Source organism: Lycium ferocissimum, chromosome 2 (genome assembly GCF_029784015.1).
Source record: "Lycium ferocissimum isolate CSIRO_LF1 chromosome 2, AGI_CSIRO_Lferr_CH_V1, whole genome shotgun sequence".
In the NCBI taxonomy this organism is placed as follows: domain Eukaryota; kingdom Viridiplantae; phylum Streptophyta; class Magnoliopsida; order Solanales; family Solanaceae; genus Lycium; species Lycium ferocissimum.
Genome location: NC_081343.1, coordinates 63,444,229 through 63,457,826, shown reverse-complemented (window position 1 = coordinate 63,457,826; position 13,598 = coordinate 63,444,229). Strand labels below are relative to the sequence as shown.

At 36.0% G+C, this 13,598-nt stretch overlaps 1 protein-coding gene across 1 annotated transcript; it reads right to left on the bottom strand.

Annotated features, from left to right (window-relative positions):
• Positions 1-1,911: 1,911 nt before the first annotated feature.
• Positions 1,912-12,544, bottom strand: LOC132046716 (probable cytosolic oligopeptidase A). Its single transcript, XM_059437442.1, has 16 exons — positions 12,086-12,544; positions 11,832-11,999; positions 10,649-10,772; positions 10,005-10,081; positions 9,401-9,544; positions 9,079-9,309; positions 8,897-8,987; positions 8,387-8,508; positions 6,925-7,032; positions 6,587-6,832; positions 5,721-5,866; positions 4,380-4,497; positions 3,345-3,536; positions 2,466-2,531; positions 2,312-2,383; positions 1,912-2,193 (listed from the first exon to the last, which is right to left on the bottom strand). The coding sequence occupies exons 1-16, from the start codon at positions 12,512-12,514 to the stop codon at positions 2,107-2,109; spliced, it is 2,421 nt and encodes an 806-aa protein (XP_059293425.1). The 5' UTR covers positions 12,515-12,544; the 3' UTR covers positions 1,912-2,106.
• Between the last annotated feature and the right edge of the window lie 1,054 nt (positions 12,545-13,598).

Sequence of the window (13,598 nt, the reverse complement as noted above, 5' to 3'; positions counted from 1 at the left end):
TAGTAACCTTCACCAATCAAAAGAGCATAAAATAAAGCTTTCTCCAAGAAAAAGCAATCAACTTCAAAAGAAGCAGAAGTAGCTTATATAAAGAGAATTAAGCAGAATTGCACTGAAAATTATACGTTGAATTGAGCACTGCTGAACTGCCTTGGACTTGAGAGCAGTTCCAAACAAAGCTCCAATGGATGAAGCTTCTCATTCAGCTATCCCAATTTACTCCTCGTCGCGCCTCTGTAAAAACAAATGGTGACATCCCAAAGTAGCTAAGAAGAGGAGATGTATGAAGTAGAAGGAGAAGGTCGGAAGGAAGTAGACAAAAGTGAGAGATATTGGTGATCCCAACAGAAACAGAGGACTCTCACACTGAGCTGAGTCCCCGTTAATGTAGATAAATTTGGACAAAGAGCACCATGAAGCTGTCGATTATGGTGGATTTTTTATTTTTTTTTGTAGTACACTGTATATACAGTGTTTTCACACTTCCCCTCCAGTGTGACTCGAATCCTGACCTACACGTGGTCGGTGTAGGTGCTTTACTAACCGTCTGTCGGAGGGGCGCAAGTTTATCATAAGTGCAGAATTGCGATTGACATCTAACAGAATTTTTTAGCCAAAAGTACATATTAGAGCAAAAATAAAAATAAAAACTCAAGTGGGATTTTTCTTTTTCACCTTCCATTTGAAAAAAAATTCCCTCTGTTCCTCTAGCATGCCTGTTTGGCCAAGCATCTTCAACGTCAGCAGTGATTTTTCTCTTTTGTTTTTTCTTCAAAGTTGATGTGTTTGATCAAGCTTTTTAAGAGAAAAAAAAGTGTTTTTAAGTACAAGCATAAAAACTTCTTCTCAATGAGCACGCTTTTTTACAATGTGATGAATAAATCCAACTCTTAAATCTAAATAATACGTTTAATATGGTAATGCTTAATTAATATTTTTTAAAGAAAAAACATTTTCCATGTAAAAAAGGGAAAACTTTGCGTTAAGTAGCAAGCAGCCGTTTAATATGGAGAACAAAGAGAAGACGACTGAAGTATGTGTACAACTCTGTGTACAAAGCTAATCTCAACCATGACGTAAACTTTGTCCTGCAATCAACTTGTTTTACCCATCACTTTTCTGTAAAGACGGGTCAGCCCAATCTAAGGGCCCGTTTGTCTATGAGAATATTTTTTCACTTTTTTCCGGAATATTTTTTCATTTTTTTTCATTTTATGGTATTTGGCCATAAAAATTTTAAATCCAATTTGAAGTTGTATTTGAAATTTGAAAAATAACCAACATTTGTTTTTCACTTTTTTTATTTTTTTTACTTTCAATACATTCAAACAACCAAATACTCTTTGCAAAAGCTATAACCAAACACAACTCCATCTTCAACTCCAAAATAGCAAATAAAGTGAAAAATATTTGGTTTTCATGGCCAAACACGTGCTAAACTTCATTTTATTATTGGCTTATAGTAGATCTGTGGAAGAAGAAAACCAGTAATAATAGCTAATTTGTTATTTGTTATTAATATAAAACAAGAATCCTTGACTATCATCTTTAATTACATTAACTAATCTCAATCCCCCACCCCACCAACTTTAATGTAATTTTGTTCATGCAGGTTGGATCACTTACCAAGATTTGCGACGCTTGAAGGTGCTCTCAAGCTAGCAGCAAGTAAACTTTTGGCAGAATTGTCCAAGTTTTTTGTTCAAACCATTCAACTTAACAGTAATCAATTCAAAATTTTGGTTGGGTGATTTTGAACAGTAATGCCAGGAAAACAAGAGAAACACAAAACTTTCCGGGAGGAGAACAGATATTACCGTTAAGCTAAGCAAACAAAGCACTTCAACTGGCACGATGTACTTTATTAGGTGTCATATGATCAAAATCTCATAAGGAATGTGCAAAAGAGACTAGGAGAGACAAGAAATCCATTTATAACCGGTAAATCAGTAACAATGCTTGTTCCAAAGTAAATAATATATAATGCCTTAAAAACAATTACAGTTGCATCCTGAAGTCAAGTCTCCTCAAAAACCTGAAAGCATGCAAATGTCTCTAATGGCCTTTAAATATGCACTAAGACTGCAGAAGGTTCTAAGATTGATCTCATGCAGAGACGGTAGCTGGCAGGAGGCCATTATGCCTAAGCAGTGGTTCTGGAGAAGGTTCCCGGCCTCTGAATTGCACGAAAACCTGTATATGCATCCAAAATAATTAGTCTTGGAAAGTTAACCAACAGTGTGTAATTCAGACAAGAGATGGTAGAAATGTTAATAATGCATAAGAAGTCAAGGGTGAATTGAAGTGACACCTCTAGTGGAGCCTTTCCACCTCCAAGAGCAAGAACGGTCTCCCTGAATCTCTGGCCTGTTTCTTTTACAGCCTGCTCAAAGTTAAAAGCCACTATTAGTTGAACGGTGATATAAAAGACTAAAGATTACTGAATCAAAAGTTCCAAACTTCACCTTCTCATTCTCTAGTCCAACATCCTCGAAAGCAGAGAACGCATCTGCAGACAAAACCTCTGCCCACTGCAGAAATTGGAAAATACTTTGTAGTCACAGGTGGTTAAAGCAAGACTCTAAGTTTCAACGAAAAATGTTTTCTTTCCCAGAAATCATATTTTTTAGAAAAAGATATAAAACCACTAGAAAAAGGAGATTTCAACAGCCTAATTAGTAGAAACATCTAAAATACAAAAAGTAATTTCTTAAAGACGGAAATACTTATAAAGAACGTGGTTTTTAGGAACGGGTGATAATAGAACATCCACCAAAAACAAATTACCAGTATCATGCCAATATAAGAGGAAATGTTACGTTGCTGAGCAAAAGGCAGATACAAGCAACATTTTCAGTATCTTTTTTTTTTCCCATCCGGTTTCCGGTACCCACGGGGCCCGACTAATCCGGATTCGTGCCGGGTAGTCCCACATTGGGGGGCAAAGCACTCCCTAACAATGGTGGCTCCGTACCCAAGGGGCTCGAACTCGAGACCTTGGTTAAGGATGGAGTAGTACCAGCCACTACACCACAACCATTGTTGGTACATTTTCAGTACTAGCCTAACACAGTTTGGTAAATATAGCATATGCTATCAAAACAAAAACGGATTTTAAGATTGAGATAAGCAGTAAAAAGTCTAATTATAACCAACAAGACTACAAAAGAATAGTACGTTCTTAAATTACAGAAGTGAAAGCTAAATTTAAGAGGCATCCATAGATTTGAGAAGACATAACTCCTCCATTTTAACCCCACAATATCTATACACAAGTCTAACAGGAAATACAACTAACTGGAAATATATAGGAGCTAAGAACCACAAAAAGAGGGGAGACGCACCTTGTAACTGTAGTATCCAGCAGCGTATCCACCAGCAAAAATGTGACTGAAACTGGCAAGGAACTTATCCTCTGGGAGTGGAGGAAGCACTTGGGTTCTCTTAGAGACCCGTCGGTCAACACAATAGATTGATTCCGAACCACCCGGAACATATTTTGCATGTAACTCAAGATCAACAGTTGCAAATCTCAACTACAAAGACAATGTATAACAACATTAATGATGACAATTTTTAAATAAAATACCTTCACCATAAATAAACAGAAGAAAAGATCCACAGAATACATTACTCCCAGGAAGCAATTTAGAGTTCCAGAAATGCAATCACATAACGCAAAGGAAACTAACCAACAGAGACCTTTCGGGTAAAAGTGCAGGCACTGGTGCATGAATCAATATGGTAGAGAACATCCCTTTAGTGGCTATTACCCTTTTCACATACTTTTGGAGCACTTACTATTGGCACAACTTCATTAATTAACTAAACTTGAAGACAAACCATGAATGACCATACAGCCAGCAAAATGTCCCAATTCCTGAAGACGTGATTTAGACAGTGTGCATTCAATATGGCAGATAACATCCCTTTAGTGGCTATTACCCTTTTCGCATACTTTTGGAGCACTTACTATTGGCAAAACTTGATTAATTAACTAAACTTGAAGACAACCTGTAAATAACCATACAGCCAGCAAAATATCCAATTCCTGAAGACATGATTTAGAGAGTGGGCATTCAAATCTTGTTTCTCTCTCCCTCCAATTTCAAAGTAGACATGGAAAGGGAAAAAATATGTATATTAACTTTAGTATACTAAAAGAACATTAGAAATGAACCAGCAAAATAGAATATGTTAAATGCATGTTCTGGAGAGACTATTGTCTCCCACCAGGAGTTTTAGGGGAGGGGGCTCCGATCGTAGAACATGAAAAGTTTGGAATATATTTTGTTAATAAAGAAAGATCAATCAAAAGATTATTTTTGGAAAAAGGTAACAAAGGAACCAGAAATAGAGAAAAGTGGGGCAGCACTCACCTGCCGAAGGCTTAAGGTACCAGCACGGAAAGTCCTAGCGGCAAGAAGCTTCTTGTATATGCCTTCTGGGAGAGTCTCTCCAGTCTCATGATGCTTAGCAATACCCATCAGAGTATCCCTGCAGCAGCCATCAATAAAATGAGTAATCAACAGCTGACAAATTCAAAGGAAAAGAAACACGGATTTACTAGTTTATAAAAAAATAAAAATAAAAAAAAAGAGGAAAAGAAACACGTATTTCTTCAACTATAACTAACCCCGTGTTTTTAAGCGCAAAAACCGACAAGGTCCGTGTGACTTGAAGGGAAAACTGAAGCGCAGGATCCATTGAAGTGAAGGGTACAATTTTGATAAACTAAACAAAATCAAACATCTATAAACTTACAATAAAAATTAATTCCAATTAGAAGTAACTTATTGAGGGAGAATGTTGGCATGGAGACATCTTAGAAGTGACAGACAGCCTAAAAAGCATATGAAACGAGAGTTAATCAAAATGGGCGGCGTTTCATTTTATTTATGTTAATCAAAATGGGCGGTGTTTCATTTTGTTTAGTTTAAGAAGAACTTTTTTGTTATTGTTTTTGGAGAATTTGTGGAGGATTTGACTTTACATATCACATTAGTCGCAATTTCTTTTTGAGGCTGAAATTGAAAGACTACAAAAAATGACTAACATATCTTTAGATGACTAAACATAGTTTACCAAAAAAAAAAAATCGAAGAAAATAAAAACTGTTATAAATATTATTTATTATTGTGGATGTCTATCTGAGGAGAAAAATTAGGGTTAGTGACTTTGGGATCAAGTTAGTTTTCCCCTATAATATAGGAGTTCTCTTTCATTGTAAATTCATCCCTCAAGAGAAATAATAGACCTCTCCTCTCTTCTCCCTTTCTCTACAATATTCTTGTTCTAACTTTGTTAATTTATAACAAAAACGTTGTTTGAAAGAGGGCAATTTGTTCAAAAACAGAAAGCAGGAAAAGTGAGCCTTAATATATTTTTTTAGGCTGAAACTAATAGAATAATACCAATTTTTTTGAGAAACTGGTACGGTATAGAATAATACCAATTAAGCATCTTAAGATGCCACTAAAGATGTCTAGCAAAATATCTTTTAAGAATATAAAAACGTCTTTTAACAATGAAGCAATTTGTTCCTTTTTCTTTAAACTTGAAACTGACCTAGACGCCTGACAGGCAGGGGACCTCTGAAAATAGCTATTTCAAACAACATTTTGTCCTCCGCTTTGGTTTTGGAAACCAAAGGGGAGAACTTACTTGGTTTTGCAACCAAAACTAAACGGTTCAAGTACATTGCAAAGACATCATTGTACCTGTGATAGCACCAATTTTCCATGAATTGCGATGGCAATTCCACAGCATCCCACTCTACGCCCCTTATACCAGCAACCAAACCCTCATCCTGCTTAGTTAGCATATGCTGAAGGGCGTGTCCAAATTCATGGAAAACAGTCTCAACCTACAAAAGCAGAACGTAATCAATGCCAAAAACACACCTGGTGGTAATTTCACTTCTGTAAAAGTAAATGTTTGGTAGTATACTACCACAAGTTTTTCATGAACTATGGATACAACCCTGCAAATGATTTGAAGCATCATGTATCTCAGAAACAAGCTAATGAAGAAGTCAACAGTGCATAACTTTTACTGTCGGTCGAGAACTTGAACAAGAGGATCACTCATGTCCTGGTGCTATATGTTCAGACGTCGAGAGAAGAAGCACCGTAGCCTGGGCTTTTAAAAGAAGAAAGAGAAAACCCAGCCATGGGATGTTTCCCAGTGGATAATAAGGAAAGAGAGGAATAGAAGAGCGTTTGAAGAGTTGAGAAAGTTTTCTGCACGTGAAGATTTTTAGCTTACGTCTGTTTATTCTTTTGGTATACTGCTTATACACAGGGAGTTACCCAATATTGATAAAATCAATTACATTATCTTAGAAAAATTCCCAACACTAAAATTAGTTCAAATATCTGCTAAAATATTTGCTCATGTCCCTCACATCACCACTCCTACCCACCCAAAATTATTTGAAACGACTACGCTGATGCAAAGGCTAACAAGTAGGAGATTGGCCAAAGCTGATGTCATACCATGCACCACAATAGCTTATTAAGTTATTAGTCCAATCATTTCAGAACACCATGAATTGAAGGCACTTAGAGTCAAAACACATGCTTACCTCACGGAATGTCATTAGGCTGGGCTTATCCCCAACAGGTGGCATTTGATTACAAACCATGTGTGCAACAGGCAATCTAGCAGAGGCACCATCTCGTGACAATACACGGCTTCGGCTAACAACTTCATCCATCCATGCACCTCCACGTTTCTCAGATGGACGGGAGTATGGATCAAAATAGAAGTAGGACACGGGACTTCCAGAGGAATCCTTCACGCGATAAAACCGGACATCGTTGTTCCAAACCTAAATCAGACACATCAGTGAACAACATTATTTGTCAGTGCATACAGGAGCGGAACAAAGGTAAAGGGAAAGGCAAGTAAACTAAGTCTTACCGGAGCTAATCCATCAGCAGGCTCAACATTGATACCAAACAGCGTATTTACAAGTTTAAAAAGACCATCCATAACTCTAGGCAACGAGAAGTATGGGCGTAGTTCTTCCTGTAATAAGCAGCATGTGAACTCAGAGCTGTACACAAGCATCAAAAGAAACTTCTACAATGTCTAGCATTTATTGAACGCACAAGACAGTGGTCTATTAACAAAGAAGGGACTTATTACTCCCTCTGTCCCAATTTATGTGATACACTTTCCTTTTTAGTCTGTCCCAAAAAAATGATACGTTTCTATATTTAGAGCCCGTTTGGATTAACTTTAAACTTCCCCTTTTACCCTTAATGCAATGATTTAGAGCCCGTTTGGATTGGCTTATAAGTTGGTCAAACCAGCTTATAAGCCATTTTTAACTTATTTGGGTGTTTGGCAAAAATAGAAAACAACTTAAATTAAGTTTAAAAGTGCTTAAAATAAGCCAAAACCAAGAAGTTGCTCAACCCCAACTTATTTTTTTGGGCTTAAAAGCCATTTTGGTTTGACCAACAACTTTACCCTTTTATCCCTCATATTTTCTGTTAATTCCAATACCCTAACTTCTAAAAACCCTTTAAGCACTTTTATACAAACACGTAACTGCTTATTTATAAAGTAACTTTCAGCACTTAAAAAGTACTTTAAGCACTTAAGCTAAAAGCCATTTTTTTCAGCTAATCCAAACGGGCTCTTACAACCACACACATATCTATGGCTTGTTTTAGACCACAAGTTTAAAAAGTCTTCCTTTTTTTTTTTTTTAAACTCCATGCCTAGTCAAACTATATCACATAAATTGGGACGGAGGGAGTATAAAACTTTACTTACTGATCAAATGAGAAAAAGAGAAGGGATTTGTATTAATATTACTAAAGCAGGTACTAAAATATTTGTAAGTAAAATCAACAATGATACACGTGTGTAAAGAAACAACACAATGAACCTAAAATATATATTCTACTAGCAACATATTCATGGTCTCAAACTATCAGGAAGGGCGTGTGTAATGAAACATAATGAAACTAAAATATATATTCTACTAGCAAGATATTCATGGCCTCAAACTATCAGGAAGGGCACATTACTATCAGGAAGGGCACATTACTCGTCATTTTTTTAACTCAGTTTGTTATCAAGTTTTGTTTTGGAAAGGATGATCAGGAAGCATAAAGCTTCTACAATGCTTGTCGACTATCAAAAGATAAACGGACATCAGAAGAAAGGCATATCAAAAAATATAGAAGAAAAAATCACATCTGCCCATCCACATCGTTTATCATTTCCAATCAACACTATCAAGTGTTCCACATTGGCTGACGAAAAGGATTGTTGTCTGCTTATATGGTCTTAAGCCAGCTTTTGCTTTAAGTTAGGCCCAAGGTCCTATATATATATATATATAGAGAGAGAGAGAGAGAGAGCCCACCTCGTTTAGCTCATACTTAGATTCACGAAGCCTCTCACTCCAGAAAGTAATATCCCAATGGTTCAGATCATCAGCTTCTGGAGAACCTTGACTTTTACAGAAATCTTTCAGGTCTTCCAAATCTACAAAGATCCAAGGGAAAAGCTTGTTAACGCAAAAAATTGCCAGCTACGAGAGGTCAACGAGTTATTTTGATTGCATCAAGGAAAGAAGAGAGAGATGAAAAACAATCCATATCACAAAGCACAAAAAACAAGGTGGTTAGTAGTACCATCTTGTGTTCAAAAACATAAACAAAAAGAAAAGACAACCTTTTCATAAAGACCTATCTTCTATCAGCATCTGTCTATTTTACCTTATATCTAGTAAATAAAAACTATAAAAAAAAATAAAAAATAAAAAAGGCTCGAAATTGATGAAGCCAAAAATTGAAAACAAAAACATAAAAACTCATAAAGACCGTGTATAGTTACATCTCAAATACCATTGAGATGATTTTATAGGCCCTACCTTTGACTGCAGGATCCCAAGAAGCACTGCGAAGCTTTTCTAAAAGCTCTTCAGCTTTTTCAACAGTGGCCATTTTCATCGCCATGCTTACCTATATATAAAAACCATTTTAATCTTCAGAAAGGAAAAAGAAATTTAAAAAACATAGATGGTATGGTGAGTTCAAAAGTAAAAATGTATACCTCCGCATAGTTATTGTATCCAAGGAGCTTAGCCTTTTCCAATCTAAGTTTAAGAATTTGGTTAATTATCTCAGTGTTATCAAGGTTTCCACTAGAAGCACGACTTAGATAAGCACGGTACACCTCCTCTCTTAGAGTTCTATTCTTTGCATGTTGCATGACAGACATATAACTTGGCGCATCCAATGTGATTATCCATGGCCCGTCTTCTGCAGTAGCATTTTCGTGCCCCTGTTATCAGTTACGGGCAGCAAAGAGAACATATGAGAGAAAAGGTATTAATTCAGATGTCAAACATCCACAAAGAGAGCCCCCACCTTACCTTAGACACTGCTGTCTGTGCACCCAAACCAAGAGCTGTGGCAGGCAATCCCTCAATATCTTTCTTATCTGTAATTAATTTTTCGAACTTCTTGGTGGAATCTAAAACATTTTCCTCAAATTTCTGAGATAGCTTTGCTAAATCCTGCAAAATGAAGATAAGGTCAAAAGCAATATAGTGACTAAAAATCCCGTTTTAGCTGGCACAATAATGGTCTGACTGTTCACAGTAAGTTGGATTATTACTATTGAGGATAAAAGCTATAAAAATTGAACAGGGAAATTCTCATTTACTTTTAGTTCCAACACAACCATCTAGCTATTCAAATAAATAAACACTTTGCATACAACCCAACCACCCAAAACAAAGAAAAGATCCATCAAAATGTATTCAGAGAAAATGGAAAGACAGCCACAACATAAATCAGAGGGCTGTATAAGTAAAATAACTACAAACATACATCTAAAAGCCATCACCTGTTAGATAGATTGCTCTAATTCCATTCCACTAAATTTTCCACTTTGTTAAGAGTGCATTTAAGAAGAGACATTTCAGGGGTATAGAACAATGAGAAGATTATGTTCAGCAAGACACGATAGCACACCTGTTCAATCCTGTTAAATTGCTCTCTTTTATCATCCTCAAGAGCGATACCACTTAGTACAGCCTCCTTTATTTGCGCTGCACGAGCAAGAAGCAGAGTGTTAGATGATCATTAAATTGCAGGCAATGAGCAAAAATAACGCTCATGTGAAGACCTCAAAAGAGGGAAAGAGGTTTGTTGATAGTCAAACATTAAAAATATGTTTCTTTTTAGAGTTTGGGAGTCTTCTTCTTTGATTCTCTTTTTCTTTCTTTTTTTTGCAGGGGTGGAAGGTAGATTGAGGAAACAACAATTGAATGTTTAATGGAATCCTGTGACCAACAAGCACTGCTACAGCAAATACTAACCCATATAAATGAGAATTAACAGAAACCCACATGGCACTCTTCTTTATAATGGAAGTTGCAAAGAAATTACTTACAAGATATTAATATACAGTTCTCAACTTCACTGGATGAGCAATAACGATTCAGCACAACCAAACAAATTGGCAGAGAGGACATTCTGATGCATTACAAAAAGAAAAGCTAAAAATGTAGAGTCCTATACAGACAGCTACAGGAAGTAAAAAGATTTTAATGCTTAAAGGCACCTTGCCTCCCGAATTTGAAGAGATAAAAGGAAAAAGAATTTCATGAACTTACATTCAACTATTCGTTTACGAGCATCACTCAAAGAGTCCCAGTCAGGAGACTCTCGGATGGCTTTGAATGCATTATAGAGCGGCTTGCTCTGACCCAATTTAAGCGAAAAAGCAACTTTTTCCGGCTGCACGAAAAGAAAATAGTATTAATGATGCAAACCAAATGAAAGTAGTAGTGTGAGGATACGGAAAAAAGAGCATGGGTATCCTGCAGCTAGACACATTTCAAGCATCAAACTTTAAAGTGTAAAATAGATGTATATTTGATTAAATCATGTGGAATCAAACAAAAGGTATCATCATCTATCCAGCAAACAATTCTGATTGATATCCTTTTATCAAGGGGTTAAAACTCTTCCTCTGCTTTTCCATCATGGAGCCCGCAGGACAATACAAAAGCTATAACACAAACTAAAATTTTAATCTACAGAGAGAAAATACTAAATCTATCACTCCAATTAACATTTAATTACTTATGATTGGTGTGGCATAAAGTTGATGTTTACAGAAAGAAAAAGAAAAATGAAAAAACTCAAAACAAACTATAAAGAGAAATTAAACAACATGGAAAAAGGAAAAGGAACCACATTGAGTTGATTGAATGAAAAAGACCACATCGTTACACTCAGACACACTAAAAGCTTGGGGTTCATTTCCCATACGGTAACTCAATTAATATTTATTATCTCTAGAAAGTCAACTTTCTTCTTGATTCCAATTTCCTTCACCAAAGAAAATAACTTTTTGAAATAATAACTACTCCCTCTTTCCCGACACTCTTTCCTTTTTAGTTAGTCACCTTTCTATTTAGTACTCCCTCTGTGTCCAATATTCTAAAAATAGATTTTCACTTTTACTTGTCACTTTTAGCATATCAAGAGAAGACAATTTATTTTTTCCTGTTTTACCCATAGTATTAATTACTCACTTCAAATCATTTTTGAAATCCAATAAAAATATGCATCAATTAATATGGGTACATTGGTAAATTATGTACTCCATTTATTATTTCTTAAACAGCGTGAAAAGTTCAAAGTGGACAAGTAAAGGTGAACGAAGGGAGTAATAATTTAACTTTAAACCTCACATGTCATTCTTAAACTCCGTGCCCAATCAAACAACTTCAGATGAACTACATGAGAAATCTAAATCTAAAACAAATTAAAGATGCTCAAATAACGAACCTGAACTTCTTCGATAGCAGAACGAAGTTCAGGATTATCTTTAACGGATTTGAGATGATTCACTGCACCCCAAACAACCGTCAATCTATCAATTATCTTCTCTAACGGCTCCACCAGTTTCGGCCACGTAGGCTCCACTGTCTTCTCCAAAGCCTCCAAATCCTCATCCTGCACACAAAACAACACAAATTCAAAGCGCCACACTAAACTAAACCCTAGGAAATTCATAAGAGAAAATGAAAAACGAAACATACAACTTGCTTAAGCAAGGCACGAATTCCAGGACGGACGTGTTTGGCTTCGATTACATCGAACGGTGGGAAATCGAAGTCCTTTAATAGTGGATTGTTGTCATCGGAAGTGATTGACATTGTAGAAGGAAGATCGGAAATTGAGAATGATCGGACGGTGGTGATGGATTTGCGATTAGGAGATGTTGTTGATTTTGATTTGTGGAAAGTGTGAAGACAGAGAGAGAAAGAGGAGGACCAAAGGGGACAAGAAGGACACTGAAGTAGGTATTTAGTGGATGGACGGGAAAAAGAAGGGGTTTTTAAGCAAAAGTGAGCTGAACGAGATAGAGAAAAACGAGTCGCCATTAAAATGAGGAGCGTTATTATAAGAGTGGTAGTGGAGCCGTACAGGACTCGGCTTGTTGGTGACCCTATCCTCCTATACTTCATCTTGGGTCTCTTTTCTTTTTGTACAAGTTTGTTTTGAGTAACTTTAAAAGTGTGGAACTTTTCTTAGACCCATGGATATGTTGATTGTGATATATTAGAAAAGCAATATTAAAGATTTGTATATTTATTTGCTCTTCTCCACTTAAAAATAAGTATAAACACATTAACGTTACTATCAATTCATTTTGTATCTTTTAATCATACAACAATTAAAATATTCATAGAAGCTTCCAAATTATAGTCCAATATTTGATCAAATAATATTTTGAAGAGAAGAAAAAAAATGGACAAACTGTTCCCTATATGATCTACTTGGTGTTAATAGTTGGAGTCACTATTTTTTTGGTATTAAATGTCAAATAGGATAGTACTTATAAATACATACAAAATATTTAGAACCCAAATAAAGAAGTTACAAATGCACGATTCATAATATTGTCGAATTGCACCAACAAAATGCTACGTAATAGATTATGTCATCCCAAAAGTGTGTAACATTTTAATTCTATATTTAATTTGATATATGCGCGGTCTACCTTGTGTCATTAGTGGATAGAATCGACGAGGCGAGTGTTCTCGAAGAGAAGCTCCTAGTGATGATGAAAAAAGCATGAGGAGAATTCGAAACTCAATATGTTAGAAGGTGCAAAATCAATAGGTGCAGGAGCTGCTACAATTGCTTTGGCGGAAGTTGCTATCGATATTCCTAGGATTAGGGTATTCTCTATTATGAGCCTACTCAGATGAGAACAAAACTACTCTTTGACCGGCCGGCTTGTTGCAACCTTCGCATTTCCTGGTTAGATCCCAAGTCTCCAAGTGGGCCCTCTTGGCCACCCACGACCTTGGCTTTTGAGAGAATCCCGTATACAATAGATGCTTTATCATAAAAGAATCACTTCTAATTAAGGGCATCTAGTTCATTTACCACTAAGGTAATATGTTGATAAATACTGTTATACCCCATTTTAACCGGAGTCAGAATTAGAGTATAACATATTGGAGATTCCTATTTTGCTTTATTTTTAAGGAGTCGCCACCTAATTGATTTTAAGGTGAATTAGGGCACCTAATTATTAACTTA

What these genes read in the sequence shown, in the direction of transcription:
- LOC132046716 (XM_059437442.1), bottom strand. Translation starts at nt 12,514, where the DNA reads ATGAAGTATAGGAGGATAGGGTCACCAACAAGCCGAGTCCTGTACGGC. An exon ending in CTGCTATCGAAGAAGTTCAG is followed by an intron (nt 10,773 to 11,831) that starts GTTCGTTATTTG and finishes CTTTTCGTGCAG; the next exon opens with CCGGAAAAAGTTGCTTTTTC. An exon ending in TTGGACTAGAGAATGAGAAG is followed by an intron (nt 2,384 to 2,465) that starts GTGAAGTTTGGA and finishes AACTTTGAGCAG; the next exon opens with GCTGTAAAAGAAACAGGCCA.